The sequence below is a fragment of the Ascaphus truei genome, chromosome 20 (assembly GCF_040206685.1).
Source record: "Ascaphus truei isolate aAscTru1 chromosome 20, aAscTru1.hap1, whole genome shotgun sequence".
Taxonomy (NCBI): domain Eukaryota; kingdom Metazoa; phylum Chordata; class Amphibia; order Anura; family Ascaphidae; genus Ascaphus; species Ascaphus truei.
The window spans coordinates 13,744,994-13,769,629 of NC_134502.1; the positions used below are offsets into that span (position 1 = coordinate 13,744,994).

The 24,636-nt window shown below is 41.0% G+C and overlaps 1 protein-coding gene across 1 annotated transcript; it reads left to right on the plus strand.

The window, feature by feature from the left end:
- The first annotated feature begins 17,151 nt into the window (after window positions 1-17,151).
- Window positions 17,152-18,081, plus strand: LOC142470911 (olfactory receptor 11A1-like). Its single transcript, XM_075577719.1, has one exon. It carries the CDS (start codon window positions 17,152-17,154, stop codon window positions 18,079-18,081), a length of 930 nt encoding a protein of 309 aa, XP_075433834.1.
- Window positions 18,082-24,636: the final 6,555 nt, after the last annotated feature.

Here is a 24,636-nt window from a genome sequence, read left to right on the forward strand (position 1 = left end):
CCACCCTGCCTGCAGAGATCTTCGCACAGGAGAGTGAGGGGAACGGTTTGTGTGTCTGTTGTATGTTTTGTGGGTGTAAAGGGGGTCAGCAGAATCTTTTATTAGTGTGTGTCTTCTGTTGGTGTGTGTTTTGTGGTTGTAAAGGTGGCAGCAGAGTGTTTGATTAGTGTGTGTCTTCTGTTAGTGTGTGTTTTGTGGTTGTAAAGGGGGCAGCAGAGTGTTTGATTAGTGTGTGTCTTCTGTTGGTGTGTGTTTTGTGGTTGTAAAGTGGGCAGCAGAGTCTGTTTTGTTGGTTTGTGTCTGCTGTGTGTGTGTTTTGTGGGTGTAGAGGGGGAGGGGCTGCAGTGTGTGTCTTCAGAGTGTGTTTTATGGGTGTAGGAAGGTTGCAGAGTGTTTTATTAGTGTATGTGTGTGTCTGCAGTGTGTGGGTTTACAGGGGGGCTGCGGTGGGTGTAGAGAAGGGGCGGCTGGTGTGTGTTTTGTGGATGTAGAGGGGGGCTGTCGTGTGTCTTCAGTGTGTGATTTGTGGGTGGAGGAGGGGTGCAGAGTGTTTTGTGTGTATGTGTGTCTGTAGTGTATGGGTTTACAGGGGGGCTGCTGATGTGTGCTTTGTAGATGTAGAGGGAGCAGCAGTCTGTTTTGTTAGTCTGTGTGTGTCTGCAGTATGTTTTTTCAGTGTAGAGGGGGCTGCAGTGTGTGTGGGTGTCAGTGGGTGGAGCGGGTGGTGGAGAGCTGCAGAGTGTGTTTTGGTGTGTGTCTGCTGTTTTGTGGGTATACAGGGGGCTGCAGTGTGTTTGTGGGTGTAGGGGGGGCTGGTGTGTGTGTTGTGTGTGTATGTTTTGTGAGTGTACAGGGTAGAGGAGGGCTGCAGTGTGTAGGGGGGACTGCAGAGTGTGTTTGTGTGTATAGAGAGGGGCTGCAGTGTGTGTGTATATAAAGGGGGGGGGGCTGTGTGTATGTACAATTTCCTTTAAATAAACTTGCAGTAAAAGCAAAAGAATGTAGGTGATCATGCTGATAAAAATCAATATGACTACAAAGTGTCTATCTTTTTTATGAAAAATGTAAAAAATAACTAAAAAAATAAGCCTACATTTAGCCTATAATAGTAATAATCCTCTCTGAACAGGGCATTACTGGCCAGTAATGCCCTGGCTGGGTTAATGTCTTTTTTCTGGAGTGGTGCCCAAAACTGTACTCCATATTCAAGGTGTGGTCTTACTAATGATTTATTCAGTAGCAAAATTAGTCTTTCTTCCCTTCTATGCATAGCCCGAAAGATAAGATGTTACTTGCCTTTGCCGCAACTGCATGACATTGGGCCCTATTGCTAAGCCTGCTGTCTACAAGAACTCCTGAATACTTTGCTATCAATGTTTGAATTTGTGAAAATACATTAATAAACATTTCTTCGCTCTTCTTCAAAATGTACAATATTCTTAAACCGGCATCCTCTTCAGACTTTGGCTCATGGACATTTTCACCGGTACAAAGAGAATGTTGTCTATTATTCAATCTCTTTCTCTTTCGAAAGTTGTCATCACCGAACATACCCATCCACAAGGCGTGCAGTGCCACGGTGTTCTAATAAACCAACCATTAATTCTTAAATTGTGTCAAATAGAATTCATCCAGCCTTTTTGGTTTGCTGTATTTTTTTGTAATATGGGTAGTTCTCAACAATACTCATAGATTCCAGATAGAGTTGAACTCTTATCTGCCCCAACTTCAATGGCACATGATATCCTACAGTATACTGTAGGCATAACTGCATGCCGGTCTTGTGTGGCATGAAGTAAGCACCATGTCCCATTCCCTGCACAGTACAGTACAGTAGAAAAGTTATAATGTATAGTGGTTTTTAATCAGAGTATCATAGGCAAAGATATTCAGTTTGCCACCTGCTGGACACGCACTGAACTGCAACAGCACAAATAATTCCGTCTGACCCCACAAATGAGGTCTGTGCGGCTCAGCGAGGTCCCAGATGAGGTGCGGACAACAAAGTGCTTATACCGCACACTTCGCGCGGCTGTTGATCATAAATCATGCTTTATCTGTACCTGAAATATATCCCTTTTTGAGTCACAAAAGGAGCAGCGGCCGAGTGGCATAGCGTTAGGTCAGCGTGTATCGCAATTTCATGTAGTACGCTAAATTGCCAAATTCTCTCAAACCACTAGTTTTGCCCAATTCTGAGACAATAAATAAGGCCAAACAGCTCACTAGCGATATTTCACTTACTGTATGTTACCAAACGTTTCGCAGGGAACGCTTACAATTTGAAGAATGCCTTTTTAACAGTTATTTTACCTTACTTGACCCATTAATCTTTGTAAGTTTGAAATCTACTGTGTGATAATAATATATTCAAGAATTGAAGAAAAAAGGGGCTTTTGGATGTTCTCTCACTGTGACATAAATGTGAAAATTTAACTTTTTCATTTTTTTTCTTTTAAACTCAAATTTTATTGAATTTTTCAGAGATGGGGAAAAATTTAAAATGGGGAATGGGTACAAAAGAAGAAGAGGGAAGGAGAGGTGCAGGGGGCGGGAGGGGTCACAGTTCTGGGTCACAACAACTTGTGTACATCAAGATAAAATGATAGAGTCAAAGTGTAAACAGCTTCACCATAACAGCCTATTGCAGGATGTTATCTACCATAACAGGCCCTTAAACTGGAAACTCTGGGGGTCAGGATCCTGGGGGGACCCTTTCTCCTGCTACAGCATAATTGTGTGGGAATTTATTCCAGAGTTGTCCGCGCCCACTTATTTATTTATTTTTTAAATACATTTCACTGGGAATGAACTCTTCATTTGCAAACAAAGGATGTAGTAATTAGGAAAACACAGCTGCCACATTGTAATCCTTCAAGGATTAGAGCAGGAAGTCAAAAGGCCCAATGGGAACCTGCCTGAGCATCCACAACGTGTCTGTGTATCACTAAAGTTTGTATCTGTTTCTGGGAGACCAATTTCTCCTTGTTTCTGTTGTTGTATCTGCGTACATGTATTATTACTCCTGGGGAACGGCCAGAGGAAGCAACACATTAGAGCAACAGCAGTGTGTGCTGTAACTAAGGATTGATATTGCTACGGTATATCATCCGTTTTAATTTTACCCAAAGGGCATTTGGGTTTTGGATGATGGGGATATGTGAATTTGATTCAAATAATATATATATATATATCATGTAATCCTAATGATTTTATTCTATACACGCTGAAGCGGCCGATTGGGGCCATTTTCTGACTTCAATGGGGAATTCTGGCTGAAAATCTCCCAATTGTTCACTTGGGGGATTTAGAATAAGCCCCTAAATGTTATGTAATTTCAACAACGTGGTTACATAATTATATAGTTACATAGTAGATGAGGTTGACAAAAATACATACGTCCATCAAGTTCAACCTATGCTAAATTAGATGACAGATACTTCCTCCTATATCCCTACTTACAGTATATTGATCCAGGCGAAGCCAAACAAAATACCTCAGTGAAATATCATCTAATGCTACATCATAAGGGGAAAAATAAATTCCTTCCTGACTCCAAGAATTGGCAATCAGATTAGTCCCTGGATCAACATCCTTCCTATGTTTACTTATTTGGTTGATTATTTATTATCAATTAAAAATATTAGGCATTATTAATAATACAATTAATAATGCCATTCAATGTTTGGAACAATTGTTATATTTATTTAAACTTCTTATACAGCATTGTACTTTATTCTTCTCAATGAAAACACAATTGACATGGTCTTTATCGGTGCACTTATTTTTAGTTTCCATACTCCCCCTGGAGGCCTTTGTCTCTGACTTGTGGAGGAACTGCCACAAGAGGTGGAATTTAATAGGAAAGGAGGCTTCATTTCCGGTGTTTATCAGTTTTAACAGAAAGTGCTAAGTGGTGTTTTTTGGGTTAAAACCTAAAACCGGAATCCCTAATTATAGCTTTAAATAGAGACAGTATACAAGACATTATAATGGAAAATCTTAAACCAATAGGATCCAGTGCATAAGAGTAAAGAGTAGGTAATGGGAGGAAAAGGAATTAATTCCCTGACCTAAACAGCTTACAGTTTAAGGGTGTAATTCTATTTCCGACCAAAAAATCCCCATAAACTTAAATGGGAGAACTTCTATTCAAAAGAACCAGACCAACTCATCTCCAGTGTGGGGAAACAGCCTCACAGGGCTGTGAACAAGGACCTAAGACAGAAGGAGTAGAAGAAAAACCTATAAATACAAGGCCTGGTAAAGACTTTAAAGGCGCCTGCAGGGGGATGTTCAGCAAATAAAAATTACCACGCTATGAGCACCGTCACATGTCTCAGACAGGTCTGAAATCCTGCCTGTCACCATTATCTCTTAGCAGGCATAGATTCCACTGCAGCCAGGGATTCTGGGTAGTGACATGCCAATGAGCACTCACAGTGTGTCACTTTTTGCTTCCTGTCCATTTTAACGTGGACCCCTATCAGCTTATGCCTGCCGTGTTACATAGCTTTTTCAGCACGGCCGGAGTTAAAGAAGTGCAGAGTCAGTAAACCTACTAAACCTACCTAAAAGCAATTATAAAATACTTCAACACGTCAGATGTTTTTGCTATAGTTGGTTTTAACCTATTAAACACAGTATGGGACACTAGACTCCATGTTAAAACACGTTTTTATTATCTTTACCCGGTATAGGGCAGTGTCTCTGCCACGTGTTTTTTTTACTCGATATAAGCGTATGGTGCCTGATTTTCAGACAACACCAGCTTCACAATGCTATATAAGTAAAAAAGCTCCCATCAGCTTGTCCAAAAACACATAATAGCTGTCGGTAAATGGGTTTTACGACTCGGCACACAACCTGGCCTTTGCTGTATACAAACAGTGTAATGCAGTACACACAGGGCCGCCAACAGGGGGGGAGAAAGGATACTGGTGTTCCGGGCCCCGTGGGTCAGGGGGCCCCTGCGCGGCCGGGTGCCAGTTAATTTAAAACAAAAAAAACGGCGCCGGGTCTCCCTGTTGGCAGCACCGGAAGTAGGTTGGTTTAAGCTTCCGGTGCGAGAGGGAGGCCCGGCCCTTGCGGGAGCAGCATGGAGACAGGTGCAGCGGGGCCGGCAGCAACTGATGTGACAAGCCGCCGGGCCCCTCGCAGCCCCGCCACCTCCCCCATCCTCTCCTCGCAGTCTCCGGGCCCTCCCGCTAAGCCCCCTCCCACTACGCCCCCACCCGCAGCATCGGGCCACATCCGCGCCCCCCCCCCTTGCCACCGGGCCACAACCATCATCTTCACCCCCCCCTAGCATCGGACCAGCATTGGCCCAACCCCCACAGCACACCGGTGCACGCGGGAGCAGGAACCTGGTGACGTGCCTGCAGCGGGGCCAGCGGCATCTGCTGTGACCAGCCGCCGGGCCCCCAGCTGCACCGCCACACCCCCTCGCAGGATAGAGCCGTGTCCCAACCCCTGCAGCCGCCGGACACCCCCGCAGCTGCCGGACACCCCCCGCAGCCACCGGACAACCCCCGCAGCCACCGGACAACCCCCACAGCCACGGGACACCCCAGTACTGCCCGGCCCACCGCAGCATCGCCCCCCCAGCACTGCAGGCCCCGTCACGCCGCACACCCCCCCGCTGCAGGTAAGTCTGATTTTTATATAAATGTATTGGGGGTATTGGGGTATTTTTTAGATGCATTGGGGGGGTTGGGGTATTTTTTATATGCATTGGGGGGGTTGGGGTATTTTTTATTTGCATTGGGGGGGTTGGGGTATTTTTTATATGCATTGGGGGGGTTGGGGTATTTTTTTATATGGATTGGGGGGGTTGGGGTATTTTTTATATGGATTGGTGGGGGGGTTGGGGTATTTTTTATATGGATTGGGGGGGTGGGGTCTTTTTTATATGGATTGGTGGGGGGTTGGGGTATTTTTTATATGGATTGGGGGGGGTGGGGTATTTTTTATATGGATTGGGGGGGTTGGGGTATTTTTTATATGGATTGGGGGGGTTGGGGTCTTTTTATATGGATTGGTGGGGGGTTGGGGTATTTTTTATATGGATTGGGGGGGTGGGGTATTTTTTATATGGATTGGGGGGGTTGGGGTATTTTTTATATGGATTGGGGGGGTTGGGGTATTTTTATATGGATTGGGGAGATATATATATATCTCACACACACACACATTCCCAGTAAGGCTTTGTCCCCGCTGGCGCTGAGTGCCCTCATGCTTGGAGAGCTCTCCAAGCATGAGTGCCGAGTGTCCTTTAAATTTTCACGGGGGGGGGGGGGGGGGGGGACGACGACGCTGCAGGGGAAGCTGAGCGTGCTAGAAAGTTTAAAAAAATGTATTTACCCGAGCGCCGGTGAGCGTGTATATATATATATATATATATAGCATCAAAGAAAGCAACCTTTCAAGAAGCACACAGGCATACCGAGAAAATATTAACAAAGAGTTTATTATGTGGGTTAAAAACAAGGGGAGAAAATTAAAAGAGGAGGGGGACTCAAAAAAATGGAGGCAATAATAGCACATGTATCAGTCTTGTATATACATCACCACTTAAAGCATAGATGACAAGGGCCAAACAAAAAACGACCAGAACTTCTTATCAGGAAAAGCGACTCCACTCCACAGACTCCCACTCCTTGGCCTATTATTGCCTCCATTTTTTGCAGTTGTCTTTCTACAAGAAATAGTAATTTTTTGCTGTATGTGCACAAATCTGCAGTTTGTGCAAATGATATACATGCATGTTGAATTCAGAGCTTCTAGTGTTTGTTGAACATTTTTTGGTGCTTGATTTGCCTCATCTATGTACCTTTGCCTCTAGGTATACTTGCTTGGTAGATGTGAGTCCCCCTCCTCTTTTAATTTGCTCCCCTTGTTTTTAACCTACAATAATAAACTCTTTGTTAATATTTTCTCGGTATGCCCGTGTGCTTCTTGAAAGGTTGCTTTCTTTGTTGCTATATATTTCTATCATCCTTTAGCACCACTGTCTAGTGTTATTATACTACATATTGACAGTTTTTGGGCAACAGTAATATATTGTGTTGATGCGGTATACTTTTGTGTGTTCCATATATATATATATATATATATATATATATAAATATATATATATATATATATATATATATATATATATATATATATATGCAAGTCACCTCTCCAACCGCCGCCCGCTCAGCGCTAGCGGGGACGCAGCCTAAGATATACCTATTTATCTATCAATCAATCTTACTGGGAATGTATATGTATGTATTGGGTAGGTGGGGTTTTTGTATGCATTTGGGGGGGGGGGGAGGTTGTATATATTTGGAGGTGGGAAGTTTTTTGGTATATATCTTGTGGGGGAAGTGTGTGTGGGGGGGGGGGGCAGAATGAGTGAGCGTGGGGTAATTGACGGAGGGAGAGGAGAGAGGGTGTGAGTGAGCAAAATAGGGAGTAAGAGTGATAAGCATGGGAGAGAAATACTTGCAAGGCGGTAGAGTGAGATGGTGTGAGACTGCAGGTAGAGAAATACATGGGATTGGGGGAAAGAGAGGGGGCTTGTGAGGTGTTAAATGGGTGGGGGGGGGTGGCGGGTGGCGGGCAATACCGCCGACACGGGGGGGGGGCCTTCTTAAAATGTTTGTCCCGGGCTCCCACGATTTCTGTTGGCGGCCCTGAGCACACAGAAGTGTTCTTTGGCAATTAATTACCCAGAATCCTTTTCAGCGTGATGCGATGGCTCGGTGAATCAGTTTCTGGGGACCTGCGGAGGAGAGGCAGATGTGCACATGAGATGTTTATCTGAAATATAAATTGGAAAGGTGATGTTTTTTTAACTGAGCTCTTAATTACTCTTCAGGGACCCTAGTTGAATGTTCTATACCATCAGAAATGTATTGGTCTTCCTATGTTGCAAGAAGTATAAAAAGATGAGAGATACCGTGTGCCAGTCATACAGTATATATTAATCTCCACAATAGACAACAACATTGATTAAGAACAAAATAAACAAAAGGAACAAAGCTACATACACTTGTTTTATAGCTTAATTCATATTATATATATATATATATATATATATATATATATTTTTTTTTTATGATGTCTGTTTAGATCTAAACAACATTACAGATTATACTTGAATCATATCATTACAATGGGAGCCGGGAGCTGAATGTAATATTGTAAGTACAATTATTCTTATTATTATTATTATTATTGTGTTTATAATTCCCTTTTACAGAGTCTTAGGAATAGAGGAGCGTCCCCGAGTTCTGGAATAAAGGTGAACTTGTGTTAGGGATGTTTGTCATGCATTAAATCTAGGCTCCTTAAAAATCAGATAAGTATATTTATTTATTTAAAAAATATATATGTATGTATATTTGTTTAAGTTTGTAATGCATACAACATAGTAACCATATGCTACGGAGAGAGGTTTTACAATCTTCACGCCATCTATTTTATCATCAGACGTGTTTGTGACCTGTTTTATCTACAATATTTCTGGTAATCTGCTCGTTTTCTGTTTGTTCTTTTGTGTGAAGTAATTCTGTCATCTTCATTAGCCAAACAGGTAAAAAAATGTGATTTACAATAAGTATTATATGTTTATATATGTATAGAATATATTTAAGGCAGCAGTCACGTAACAATGCAACGACTTGCCTGGGTGCACGAGTATTCTGTAAATGAGTCATAAATAGAGCACATTAAACTATACACTTTCAAAGTAACCTTGAAAATATAAAGTGATTTATGTAATACACTCTATATATCGCTCTCTCTCCTCTCTCTCTCTCTCTTTCTCTCTTCTCTCCTAAATCTCTCTCCCTTAAATCATTTTGCTCTCGAGTTCCAACTCCAATAAGCTAAAAATTGCCATTAAATTTGCAGAAGAGGTGACCAGAATTTCAAGTTCTTTTCAAGCTTGGCGAATGTTAACAAATTTGAGACATTTGCTTCTATGTGGGACTGACCCTGTAACCCATCAACGTAATGGATTGAAGGGTCAGTCCCACACAGGAGCAGAGTGAGCTAATGACAGAGGCATGTTTAATGGGTCAGTCCCACGTAGGAACAGTGTAACCTGTGTGCAAAAAAACAGGTGCTTACCTCAGATTAGAAACAAAAGTGTGCTTACAGTGAAGCGGTCAATTCGACAATAGCTCTCTTACAAATACTTAGAGCAAACAGTAGGATCCCTTCAGCTTCAACCCCAGAAAAGGGTTAATCCAGAGCCCTTATAGAAACATGGGAACAAACAAACAATGGGGGAGCATGGGATTAGAAAGACATATACAATAATAATGGTGATGAATATTGACAGTAGTTCCAAAGGTGGGGGGCGGATTGTAAATATAATAATACAGCTAAACCCCGTTATAACGCGGGTCTCGGGGTCCACCCTCCGCTCCCCGCTTCCCCCTGTCACCGCGGGACAGGCCGCGGGGCAGGAGATGGGAGCGGGGATGTCTCTCCTGTCCCCGCTTCCCCCTGTCACCTCGGGACAGGCCGCGGGGCAGGAGATGGGAGCGGGGATGTCTCTCCTGTCCCCGCTTCCCCCTGTCACCTCGGGACAGGCCGCGGGGCAGGAGATGGGAGCGGGGATGTCCCTCCTGTCCCCGCTTCCCCCTGTCACCGCGTGACAGGCCGCGGGGCAGGAGATGGGAGCGGGGATGTCCCTCCTGTCCCCGCTTCCCCCTGTCACCTCGGGACAGGCCGCGGGGCAGGAGATGGGAGCGGGGATGTCCCTCCTGTCCCCGCTTCCCCCTGTCACCGCGTGACAGGCCGCGGGGCAGGAGATGGGAGCGGGGATGTCCCTCCTGTCCCCGCTTCCCCCTGTCACCTCGGGACAGGCCGCGGGGCAGGAGATGGGAGCGGGGATGTCTCTCCTGTCCCCGCTTCCCCCTGTCACCTCGGGACAGGCCGCGGGGCAGGAGATGGGAGTGGGGATGTCCCCTCAGGTCGCCGCTTACCTCAGAACCATGCTGCCTGCATGGAGGTTGTAGCGGGGGGTTTCTTCTCCCCACCGCTGTCCCCGGTGCTCCCGCTGCCTGCGCGGGAGGAGGGGGGGGAGCGGGTGGTGGTGCTGGTCGCGGCCCGTCTGTGTAGAGTGAGAGAGTGTGTGTGTATGTATATATGGGAGAGAAAGTGTGTGTGTGTATATGGGTGTGTGAGTGTGGGTAAGTGTCTGAGTGTGTGTGTAAGTGTGTGTAAGTGTGTGTGAGTGTGTGTGAGTGTCTGTGAGTGTGTAAGTGTGTGTGAGTGTGTGTGAGTGTGTGTGAGTGTGTGTGAGTGTCTGTGAGTGTCTGTGAGTGTCTGTGAGTGTCTAAGTGTGTGTGAGTGTGTGTGAGTGTCTGTGAGTGTGAAAGTGTGTGTGAGTGTGTGTGAGTGTGTGTCTGTGAGTGTCTAAGTGTGTGTAAGTGTGTGTAAGTGTGTGTGAGTGTGTGTGAGTGTCTAAGTGTGTGTAAGTGTGTGTGTGTGTGTGTGTGTGTGTGTGAGTGTGTGTGAGTGTCTGTAAGTGTGCGTAAGTGTGCGTGAGTGTGCGTAAGTGTGTGTGAGTGTGCGTGAGTGTGGTCAGTGTGTGTGCAGTGTGTCAGTGTGAGCAATGAGCAGTGTGTGTGCAGTGTGCAGTGTGTGTGCAGTGTGGCAGTGAGCAATGAGCAGTGTGTGTGCAGTGAGTGTGTGCAGTGTGTCAGTGTGAGCAATGGGCAGTGTGTGTGCAGTGTGCAGTGTGTGTGCAGTGTGGCAGTGTGAGCAATGAGCAGTGTGTGTGCAGTGAGTGTGTGCAGTGTGCAAAAAAAAAAATGTAAAAAAATTTTTAAAAAAAATTTTTTTTTTTTTTTTTTTTTTTTTTTTTTAAAAAAAAACGGGAGCCACGGGAAAACCGCGTTATAACCGAATCGCGGTATAACGAGGCGCGTTATAACGGGGTTTAGCTGTACTTACACGGCCATGTGTAAGCAACCACAATTAGTGATCACCTCCTTGAGGGCGAGCTGTGCCTCTCCCAGGTAGATATAGCTGTATGTTGATAGGGTTAGGGGAAATGATATGTAATCTATAAGGCTATACTCACACGGCCCTGTGTGAGCTGGTGTAGAAATTGGTTACTTTGGGGTTAAATTTAACCCATCCACATCTATTCGTCACGTAATGGGGGTTTTCTCCAGTATCCAGGGCAGCACGAAAATCAGTGCTAACTCCCAGGCGTCAGCCAGGCTCTCCCCCCAGGTGTTATGACCCATAGGATTAACACAGCAGGGGTCCCTGGAAGTCTCATTCAGTTTGAATGGGACTGCCAGGGACCCCCTCTGTTAATCTGATGGGCCATTAATCAATGCAGAAATGCTGGGTCTAGGTTAAGGCAGGTTTAAGGCATGTAGCCAGCATGTACCTGGGTGTACTTGGGTCTTTTTGGCGATTGCCACTGGTTTGTGTTAGAATAACCGTGGGCACTACAGTAATGACAGTGACGAGTTTAATGGGTAAAAGGGTCACATATAGTAGGAACAAAAACAATTCTTGGTACATCTGTATTTTGCTAACTGACACTATTACTGTATGTTCTAATCACTTTAAACTTCAGTTTGTGTATGGGAATCTCAAAAGTAGACTTCTCAACCATTTAAAATGCATTTTATGAAACATAAATTGGAATCATAAATGAATCAATAACTTGGAATATGCCTTTGTTTGCAAAACAGAGGATAGAAGGGTGTTAATACTGTGGCTGTCTCCGTTATTTTTAAGTTAAAAGACAATTTTGAAAAATAGAATAAAGCTAAACAAAAATAATTACACATACAGTAAGAACATGTACATTTTCATTTTTGTACTAAGGATGTAGGATTACTGATTTGTTAACACTTATCTAAGCCTGCATTTACTATGGGTGTTAACATTTATTTTGCTCTCGTCAATATGCAACGTAGTGGAAATTGTATTACTATACAAGCTGTAATGCCTGGATTGGAGGTCTACTTTTCCAAGATTAAGGTTAAATAGGTAAGATGTTGGTTGAGGGATAGGGTGACAGAGAGGTGTGGTAAATGTCCACTCAGAGGACGGGAATGCGACCAGTGGTGGACATCAGGGATCGGTACTGGGACCGACCGGTGTTCTTTAATAATCTTTATTAGTGACATTACAAACGGTCTGGAGGGAAATGATGACCAAAAATCTGTAGACAGGTTGACCCTCCAGGAGGGGTAAAGAAAACTGAGCAACGGAGAAAGTCAGCGGGATCCTGGGTTGTACTGGAAGATTGTTACCTGCAGGAAGAGAGACATGGCAGAGCCGTGTTAAAGATTGTGGCTATAAATCTTCTCGTGTGTCCCATGTTCAGTTCTGGAGACCATGAGAACTACCTACTTTTGATAAGATTTTATTTCAATTATTTGGAGCGTGAAAATGTCAGTGCTACAGTAATACAAACCTTCATAAAATGCACATCCTGCATATGAAGACTTCATACATGTAAGGCATCATTTCTTGTTTGAAATGATTTATGAAGCATCCCTCATGTGGAAAACCTGATTGATACAATTTAAATTAGAACAGAATTATGTGGGGTTTTTTTTTTTTTTTGCTTTATAACTAGTTTTAGTCAAAATAAATTATTAGTGTAATATTATTTATAATAGCCATACTGTTAAAATAATACATTTTGTTAACCTGTATAAGGAAACATGCATCCTGCCTCTAAGGTTCTATGACATTTTTGGGTTGGTGCATACTGTATTGTAGCAACTTTATTCTGTGCAAACACTATTCAGAGGCCCATGTACTAAGTGTTGCAAAGGTCTTTTTAGGTCCAAAATGTATTGAGCTTGTGGGCACCTACAGTATGTACCAAGCTCATATTTCTCCATCTGTGCCAGCTGCATCAGAAATTACTGCACTACGGTAGGTGACAATGATATTGTATGTACATATTTATTTGTAAAATGTTTTACCAGGAAGTAATACATTGAGAGTTACCTCTCACTTTCAAGTATGTCCTGGGCACAGAGTTATGATGGGAAAATAATACAAATACATGATTACATTAAATGAATAGGGTTATGCATTATCCAAAAGAAATTGCATGCACAGTTAAAGATAATTTATGTTATAGTCATCTGTAACAGTTACAGACCAGATTAAAATGTGAGACAGCTTTAGTTTTGAAAGAACTTAGACTGGTGGCATCTGTGAGAGTGTCCGGTAGACTGTTCCAGTTGTGGGGTGCACGGTAAGAGAAGGAGCAGCGGCCGGATACTTTGTTGAACCTTGAGACCATGAACAGTCTTTTGGAGTCAGATCTCAGATGATAAGTGCTGCACTTAAAAAGCACATTTCCTAGTATCCCAAAATCAATTGAGTGCATAAAAATCACCACCAAGTTCAACATGGTGTAAACCCTAAAAGAAATTCTGAATTAAATTGCTACTGTATGTATTAACCCACAACATTAATTGACGCAGGACGGTTACAAAATGTATTATTTTCACAGTATGGCTATTATAAATAGTATGGGCAAAAGTAGATAAGCACACTCCCCTGATATATATATATATATATATATATATATATATATATATATATATATATATATATATATATACACACACTTTTAAGTATATATATATATATATATATATATATATATATATATATATATATATATATATATATATATACACACACACATACACAAAAACCACATTGTCTACTACTTAAACGTCTGACATTTAGTATAGCAGCATTGATACTACTGTATATACACACTAGTATATACAAAAGCTTTCAGTAGAGCAGAGTTGAGAGATTTGTACTCGTGTGCAGTGTAGTACTCTGTGTAGTGCTTGTGATGTCAATACTGCGCTGCGCACTTTATCTCAGTCCTTTGAAAGATATTTTGATGTCAGTTGTAGCCACATGGTTCACGCAATTCGTGAGCTAAAGAAGTAAAGGATACATGTACCATGTTACTCCGTGGGAGGAGATTGCGTCCTGCAGGTAAGCGTGCTGTGTCCGTCCGATTGCCAAAGGATCATGCAGTAAACTTGATTGAAACAGCGTCCCTACGGCTGTTTCGTCATAACCACGGCTTCCTCTGGGGATGAATACTGAAAGCTTTTGTGACAATGTTGTTTCTGCAAAAGTTAACATATACCTATACCTTCAATCAAGTTTTCAGCATTGTCGCATTGTGAGTACTATACTGGGTGGAAGTACTATACTCTAAATCTTGCTCTACTGGAAGCTAATAAATCTGTTGGGACTATTTAAGGTTAAAATATACCTACACCTTTAATCAAGTTTTCAGCGTGATCTACGCTGAGAGTCAGTGATCAATTATAATTGGCTACTCACACAGGACTTATTCAACTAGTGTGTATCAATGCTGCTATACTAAGTGTCAGACTTTTAAGTAGTAGACATTGTGGTTTTTCTATTTGAAATGTATCTAAGTGACTGTACACAAATTGTGTTATTTATCTACACCTTCACAATAAAACAACTATCAGTGGATTTTTAGAATATAAGATAAACACAAAAAGTTGTTATAATGATCGGCACAATGGACAAAAGTATTAGCCTTTGTGATTTACTCCAATAAAAAGCTGCTCTAATCAACTGGATTCTAATTCAAGGAAAGGAATGTAATATAATCATATATAATACATAATTCCTTATAGCTGCAAACACAAAGAAAACACTATTAGATAAGTGAAGCTGTAATTACACGCTGAATATTGCTACAGGACAAAGTCAATTGATGAAATTTAGCATTGCCACAACAACACATTTTATTGGGAAAATTGTTCTGTGTCTCCTTGGCTAAAACGTGTTCTAACCAAGTTGTATCCAACAAAATGATGCATGCTAATAATAGCAAACCATCAGGTGATACACTGCATACAATTTAGAGTGATGAATTAAAGTACCGTTAGCAAGCCCGCAAAGGGACTTATTATAGTCTCAAGATAAATTGCCAATTATATTAAGTACAGTATATCATAACCATGCAGTATAACTTTGGATCTTTTAATTCTTTTAAAAAAATAATTTTTTGGAGTGTTAAAAATAAAAGTTTTATATTATTGTGTAGACACAGTATTGTTTTAAAGGTGTCTTTTGTTTATGACATTATAGTCTCTACTTAGGAAGTATCACACAACTATCAAATGTATTTATACATTACTTCCTAAAATGCTATATTATTTACCTCTTTCAAAGTGCCTACCATGATTGATGGCTGTCTCAACTAACAAATACTGCTACTAAGTGTATCACAGTGTATATAACACGATACAAGTTTATTATTATTTGAAGGAGTGCACCCATTTAAAGGGATATTCTTTATGTTTGTAAGTCCTTATGTCCAATATTCATTGTCTCCGCCTGAATACTATTATCCTTGGGTCGTACCACACTCAGTATAGAGCAAGTGTTTCTATTTCTTCCATATTGTTTAATTTAAATGGTATCAATCAGGCATTAACATGAGGGATGCATCAAAAATTATTTTAAACAACAAATTATCCGTCTTCTCCAGGCCAAGGTAAGGTTATCTTTTTTTGCATCAAAATCTGACCATTATATAAAAAAATGGGAGCAATCCTTCTCTTTAAGCAGCGTTTGGTCCTACCTATGTATTGCAATGTACATTCCAATAGATACACCGCAAGAGCCCTCCTGCAATTAATAAACCAACACCAAAACTTGTATTTGTGACAGTTGAAGAAAAGTCTTTCGTCCATGTATAGATACTGTATAGTTACAAGCTTTGATACATTTTAAAAAAAAACCCCAGAAGGTGTAGACTAGAGAAAGGACCAGGTTTAGGGAATCAGAATTCAGTCTGGCTTAGTATAGGTTTAGCACGTGCACACATTTTCAACAGCTGGCAGGAGTTCATCTTAATCCAGCGATCGGATATCAAATCTCAGTGGAACCTCCACACTTTAAAATGAATAATGTAGTCCAATAATGGGGCCACTACAGTGTTGTGTATATAATGTACTGTATAACCCATTTCACTTAATGTAACTATGTATTTGTACGAAGGAATTGGTCGTTATAACATATATAACATATATAAAAGGTATCATTTTATTTATCAATATTTTGTTTTTCAAAATTAAAATTTTCATGAGATTTTATATTTCCAAAGTATGACAAGTGGTCTAGTGGTGAGTATTTATTCATCCAGCATTTCGGTCCAACACAACAGACCTTTTTAGAACCTTTAGAACCGTGAGAAAGGTCCACTTTGTTGGACTGAAACATTGAATGTATACATACTCACCACCTGATGACTTTTTTGGACTGCTGCTCTTTAGGCTTAATTTCTATTGGATTTCACCATTGAGTTTCAGCACCCATAAGTATCCCTAATTTGTGAGTACATGTATACTTCTATATATTTTAATGAAGAATATGCAATGTCTCCTCTACATGGCTCACTCAGTACCTTCTGCAGGCTCCAGCCATAACCCAGACATGCTCTTACCCTCATGTTACCCTCCAAGGTAAAATCTAGCTCACAGCTCTGTCACTGGGGTGGGGTCAGCATACCGGAGTACTAAGGGCATGGTATTTTTGAGGAGCAAAAACAGATTTAGTGGAGCTTCTGCCTCCAAGTAATTTATGGCCCAATCAGTCTGTTGGGACTATGGAACTCAGCAAAATATCTTTGATTCATCCTTCTAAAACAGAGGAACAATTGAACGTGGAATGTGTTTGTGCATTTCAGTAAGTGAGTGTATTGTGTGTGTCTATCAGAGTATTAGTGTATATGTGATTGTGCATGTCACTGTGTGTCTGTGTGTGTGTGTTTTTTTAGCCTGTATATCAATTAATCTATGTATACAGCATGTGTGTGCCAGTGCCTGTATGTATATCAGTGTTCTTGTGAATTTGTGATAAGAGTTTTTTAAATGGCATCTGCTGCTGTGACTCGATAACAGCCGGTGTAAATGATTGAGGGTAACATCAATGATATATGCATAATAAGCAACAGAGTATCTCATTGTTAGTGGAGCAGTAACCTCCTTCCTCGTGTTTGCAATATATTAACCCTGTCTGATATCCCATATAACGTCTTGCAACTCTACTACAGGCTGGAAGAAGCTTCTGTTTCCATTAAGAATGTGTGAGGACAATCAGACCATGGTCACTGAATTCCTTCTTCTTGGGTTCCAGAGTAATCCCAACCTGAAGATTCTCCTCTTCATTCTGTTCCTCCTGATTTACATTGTGATATTAATTGGAAATCTCCTGATCATTGTATTGGTGTCAATCAGTCGTCGTCTCAATATTCCCATGTATGTCTTTCTTAAGCATTTGGCCTTAGCTGACATTTTGTTCACTACCAACATTGTACCCAACATGCTACATGTCATAATAAGGGAAGGAGGCAGGATGTCTATACCTGGCTGTATGTCTCAGTACTACATGCATAGCTTCTCCATATTTGCCCAGTCCCTCCTTCTTACAGTGATGTCTTTTGACCGATATCTAGCCATCTGTTACCCCTTGCGTTATTCCTCTATTATGGACCATAAGCTCTGTTTTCACCTGATTTTTTGGTGCTGGTCAATTGGTTTCATTCTAATTCCAAGTGAAATTATTCTTTTATCTCAGTTACAATTCTGTGACTCCAATATCATTGACCATTTCCTCTGTGATTTTGCCCCAATTATAAACCTTTCTTCCTCGGATAGTGTCATAGTGATATGGGAGGACTTTGTGTTTTCAATCCTTGTCATATTTCTTCCATTCGTGTTCGTCATTGTTTCTTATGTCTGCATCTTCATTGAGATCCTCAAGATCTCCTCCACCACTGGGAGACAGAAAACCTTCTCCATCTGCAGTTCCCATTTGGCAACTGTTTGCACCTATTATGGGACATTAATTGCTATATATATGGTGCCACCTGATGGAAACTCACTTAATGGAAACAAGTGGAGATCTCTGCTGTACACTGTGCTAACCCCATTAATCAATCCAATCATATATAGTATGAGGAACAAGGAGATCAAGGTATCATTGCATGAACTGATCTGTAGAAAAGAATGAAGAAAAAACAGAGACTGAAGCTTCCAAATTCAGGGCTCCAGAGTATGCAAAAAAGCATCCAAATGATATAAATCATATACTAGGATGTATATAGAAAAAGGAATTACTGTATATATATATGTAAAATTGGAAAATACATTGGTTGTATGTCCTGTTTTGTATGGTTTGAGGGAATGATAAGTTGATGAATAAATATTCTAGGTGTACTCACACGGGCATGTGTAAGTGAAAATCACTCAGCGTTTGTCTTTACACACGGTCGGCTGCTTCTTTCTGTCACTGGATATCCCCAGCAGCTGGAGTGCACTTGTTGTAGTAAACCCACGAGCAGAAAAGAGCACAATAGTCCAATGTATACAAGGTGGTGCTTGCAAGATGATGAACAGGGGATGGGGAGATGGGAGGGGGGATGGGGAAAGAGTGGTGGAATGAAGGTAATAAAGATATAACTATAAAATACACACGGGCATGTATGAGTGAAGTACACAAAGGGAGTTCTTAACCAAGGCTTCCTTCCGTCTATGGGTGTCCGAGTCTTCAATGCACTGACTGACATTGGCTCATAGCAAACCCAGGGAAGGATAACAGCCAGGGCAATAGAGTTGTATAAAACGTGTCATTTATTGTACAAAAAACAAGAAAAGCAGTAACTTACATATTAAATAATAAAGATGATCTCCAAAGTCAAGCAGACTGTCCTGGTCTCAGTGGGTCCCTCCTTCTGCACCCGGATGGCAGGGCTGGGTCTTGGATGGTCACAGGAACTACAGAGGCTGTCAAAGGTCAAAATGGTTCCACCAGGAACAACGCGTTTCGCAAGCAAACTTGCTTCCTCAGGTTTGGTGGTGGCGTGGAGTTCAGTGGAGCATTTAAGCAGTCTTGATTTGATTTGTCTGGTTGCAGTCAATTAGGGAAATTAGAAAGACCAGTCATATGCTATGAGCAAATGGTAGCTCGGAATATAGTAAACAAGCGCAGAGTAACGCTCAGTGGGATAGCATAGCAGTGTAAATTGAAAAGGTGCTTCCTTCGATGAACAGATGTGCCATAATAACACAAATTGAAATCTTAGTTTATGGTCTATGATGTACATAGTATAAGGACATCAGTACTCTAAGTATTAAATCACAGTTTGAACAGATTAGTACTAATACAATACATATGAGTAGTACTGTTGCATAACAATGTGTGGCAGAACAGACTGGCTGGGTTAAATGGCCATTAGAGTAAAGAGTATAGTATAAATGCATACCAAAACAGTAACTGCCCATCAGAATGAATATGTTAAAAAGTGGTTTAAAAGATAAAAAAATATATATAAAAGTACATAATATAAAAATCCATAATCTAAATGTAAAAATCTGGCCGAACAGTAATCTAAAATGAAATATCTAATAAAAGATCTGATAAAAAATACATAAATGAAAATACATAAATAAAATAGTCGGAATATAAAAGAATACATAGAAATTGCAAAGATGACGCACGCCGCATGATGAGTGTTCTAAAAGTGATGGGCCAAAAACAGAACAGAAAAATTAGCTATAAAAGGCAAAGAACGGATAAAATTGATCATATCAAAGCACCAATATCTATGTCAACATTCAAACCCCCTGGAGCCAAAGTTTTTAATTAAATCCAGAATGTCTCTTTCTGTGCTATTTTTACCATTCTGTCACCACCTCGCCAGCAGGGAGGTACTTGTTCAATAGCCCGGTAGACCATTATAGCAAAACCATTATATTTAATATTCAAGGACTCCATTTCCACAGGCTCAGTACCACAAGATTGGCGAAAAGCAGATGTGGTGCCTATATTTAAAAAGGGAGCTAGATCACAACCGGGAAATTACAGACCTGTTTGCAAAGGCTTTTGATACGGTTTCACACAAGAGGTTCGTGTACAAAATAAAGAAAATTGTACTCAGTAATAATATATGCACCTGGCTTGAAAACTGGTTAAAGGACAGACAACAGAGGGTTGTCATAAATGGAACTTTTTCAGGTTGGGCTAAAGTCGTGAGTGAAGTACCTCAGGGATCGGTACTGGGACCCCTGCTTTTTAACTTGTTTATTAATGACCTTGAGGTTGGGATCGAGAGCAAAGTCTCCATCTTTGCCGATGGTACTAAATTGTGTAAGGTAATAGAATCAGATCAGGATGTAATTTCTCTTCAGAAGGACTTGGAGAGACTGGAAAAGTGGGCAGGTAAATGACAGATGAGGTTTAATTCAGATAAATGTAAGGTTATGCATTTGGGATGCAAGAATAAAAAGGCGACTTACAAATTAAATGGAGATATATTGGGGGAATCCTTGATGAAGAAGGATTTAGGAGTGCTTGTAGACAGCAGGCTTAGCAATAGTGCCCAATGTCATGCAGTAGCTGCAAAGGCAAACAAGATCTTATCTTGCATTAAACGGGCAATGGATGGAAGGGAAGTAAACATAATTATGCCCCTTTACAAAGCATTAGTAAGACCACACCTTGAATATGGAGTACAATTTTGGGCCCCAATCCTAAGAAAAGACATTATGGAACTAGAGAGAGTGCAGAGAAGAGCCACCAAATTAATAAAGGGGATGGACATTCTAACTTATGAGGAGAGGCTAGCTAAATTAGATTTATTTACATTAGAAAAGAGGGGTCTAAGAGGGGATATGATAACTATATACAAATATATTCAGGGACAATACAAGGAGCTTTCAAAAGAACTATTTATCCCACGGGCAGTACAAAGGACTCGGGGCCATCCCTTAAGGTTGGAGGAAAGGAAATTTCACCAGCAACAAAGGAAAGGGTTCTTTACAGTAAGGGCAGTTAAAATGTGGAATTCATTACCCATGGAGACTGTGATGGCAGATACAATAGATTTATTCAAAAAAGGTTGGACATCTTTTTAGATGGGAAAGGTATACAGGGATATACGAAATAAGTATACATGGGAAGGATGTTGATCCAGGGATTAATCCGATTGCCAATTCTTGGAGTCAGGAAGGAATTAATTTTTCCCCTTCATGGGGTTTTTTTGTTTGCCTTCCTCTGGATCAATATGTAAGTATAGATATAGGATAAAGTATCTGTTGTCTAAATTTAGCATAGGTTGATCTTGATGGACCTACGTCTTTTTTCAACCTCATCCACTATGTAACTATGTAACTATGTAACCATGCCTGTTGGATCGCTGTTATGCTTAAATTGAATATTTTTTGGCACACTATGAGTTTGTAGTTGTTTTTTAATGTTGCCCATGTGCTCCAGTATGCGGACTCGCAGAGGTCTGCATGTACGTCCCACATACTGGGGACCACCAATCAAAGAAGATTAATATTCCTACTATATTTGTATGTGTTATTGATTATTGGAGAACTCGAGAGTCTTTTTTCAGCTTTATGTGACAATCTACACTACTTCTGCATAGATCAATTGTGATTGTTGGCCATAAGAATGTATTTTATTACAGTTACCATTTTTTCAATCAATGGAGGAAATTACTGATGACTCTCAAGGGGATAATTCGGACACTACTTATGTTAACACATGTGATGACAATACGAGGCGAAAGAGGCGTGCCCAGGTGGTTTTTGATGGTAGTCAAGAAATCATTTGCGATGAAACCTCTGATCTCATTACTTATTTTGTTAAATTGGAAAAGTTACTTTCACAAAGACATTACAACGCTAGAAAATTATGCAAAGGTTAAAAGAACACCTAGGGGGCTACATCTCAAAAAAGCGCCTACATTTGGTTTTGTGAATAAGGATTTTGAATCAAGTTGGAAGCAAATCCTAGATGAATGCTCATTCAAATTGATTGAGTTAATTATTCAATATAAATCTAAGGAGTACGAAATAGTTGAAGCTGAGATTAAAGTTTTACAAATGAAACTCAAGGCTTTTGAGAAAATGGAACGTTATGTGGATTATGATAAAACTTTGTTGAAAAACATTGACAATATGGAAAAATCTATTATGATTAAGAAGCAACAAAAATTTGAGCGAGTCCGTTCTGATTACGAAAAATATAAAATATATGAATGGCAAAAAGTAACACCCAATCCACGAAAATTTAGACAAAGATCCACACCCAATAATCGTAAACAACAACACAAGAATGAAAAAATGCCAAAAAAGTCCATATTGAAAAATAGGGGCATTGAAACATCCAGTTTTGAGTCTGATTATTCAGACAATGAAGGCAGAAATCAAGTTGTATCATTTAATCATTCCAGAGATAATTGGAGACAGCGGGACTCTGATCAGGCGATTTGTAGTGAATTTTTTCAGGCATCTCGTCACTCCAATTCTAGATATGAAGGACATTGTCCATACCCTAATCAACAACATGATTAAAAAAATGGGGGAGGACACGGAGATCCATCAAAAAGAGGGGGAGGGAATCTCAGGGGAGCCAGCAAGAGGAAAATATATTCCTAAATTCTAAGTATAACAAAAACAAATACAGACCAGCGCCCAAAACAGATAATGAAATGTCCACTGAGTCCAAAGAGTCCAAAGTATAGTTCAACCAGTCGTTAGATCAGGCTCCACTCAGTAGATTCGTGAAATGTGGAAAAATGACAAGAGAATAATCATCATAGTGTGTATTGTAAACACAAAACATAAAACAATACTAACTGACAACATAAAACATGTAACACAGAAGCTGATGAAATTAAAACTAATTTATTAAGACAAGGATGCCTGTTGCAGTGGATCATCAGGGGTTAAAACCCAAAACCCTACTTACAACAGGACCGGAATAACAAGCGTGTGAACACCAGGCAATGGGGAAATCCTCCGGACGAAGAAAATCCTCTGCAGACACCTGCACAAGGGGGGGGTAGTCGTACACTCCTCCCGTTGGCCGCAAGGAACCCAACGAATAGCCCAGCACCACACAGCAACACACAGGGACCGTTTGTATGCTGTGAGAAGATCCACCGCGTGACGCACTTCAGGTTTCTTCCAAGGCGCCGTGACCTCTGACCCTATGCGTTTCGTGATAACGTCACTTCCTCAGGGGTTTGGATTGGTTGAGGTGAAGTTCCCATATATACACCTCTGACGGCAGTAATTGGAGCAAACTAAAGCCACAATCAGATATAGTTTAAAGCAACAGCTTCTGAGACTGACTAAACAAAGACACACAGGGGTTAACAACAGAAGACCCTGCACATGGACAAAACACAGAAAACAACTACTATGAACTAACACATATTAAAAATACTGTTACAGAATTAAGAGTTAATAAAATACATTAATAATAAAAAAATAATACATTAGTACTAAACCTATGCATTATCAACTGAAAACAAAAACGACCTGACCAAACTTAGGAAAGTTATATCCAGACGTCCTCAGTGGTAGTAATTGACCAACATTAAAGAATTTAACCCATTCTCATTTTGTCTGAAAGACCCCCAGGTCGAAATCGATATTTAAACCATTTGGAGAGAGGTTCCTAAGATCATAGATCCAGAAGGCTTCTCGCCTACTGATCTGATTGAGCTTATCGCCCCCCCCCCCCTCCAACTGGAAGTGGCAGATTCAATTGCCTGACACTTCAGTCCCTTAGGGTCCTGATTATGACACATCAAAAAATGATGTGACACACGGGGGCCGATTCACTAAGCTCCGTTAAGTGGCTTTAAGAGCGCAAAGTACCCTTTAAGCCCGATAAAGCTGCATTGCGATTCACTAAGCTGTGATAATGGCGCTTTATCGTCTTAAAAGGTAAGACTGTACAAATAAGTGGGTATCGGGTCAGGGTGGCTTAACCCCTTAATGACTGTAGTGGTTAATAACCGCTAAGGTCATTAAGGGGTTAAGGGACATTAGTTTGGCACTTGTTCTAATTTTGTATATTTGACAGCACCCCAGTGTATGGATGAGGAGGAAGATGTGGCTGGCCTTCATCGTGGGTGCCGGACAAGGGTGAGAACAACATGTATTTAATGTATTTATTGTATTAATGTATATTTAATGGGCAAATGCATTATTATCCATATGTGGATAATAGTAATTTTGCACATTAATGTAGTGTATGTGTTAGGGGGCGGGGTGGATGTGTGTGGTATATTGCTATGTTTATTGGGGCAATTGTCCCCAATAAACATGCTATTATGCCTTAACCCCTTCATTGCCTGAGCGGATAGCCGCTAAGGTAATGAAGCTGCATTAATGTATTTTTATTCTTATTGTGTGGTAGCAGGGGACCTCCTGCTCCCACACACTATTATTAAAATGTACATTAATGCAGCTTCATTACCATAGCGGATAGCCGCTATGGTAATGAATTATTATTTATTGTTATCTGTTTTTTAATACTAGTGTAGATGTGCAGGGGGTCTCCTGAGCTGAACCCCATTGGTTTCAGGTCCGAGGACCCCCTATTTCAGGAGAAACAGGCCCCGTTATGGGGTGCCGGTATCCCCTGCACTTTAAAGCTCCCGTGTCACGTGACCGGGACATTGCAATCCTGCAGGGGATACCGGCACCCCATAACGGGGCCTGTATCTCCTGAAGTAGGGGGTCCTCGGACCTGAAACCAATG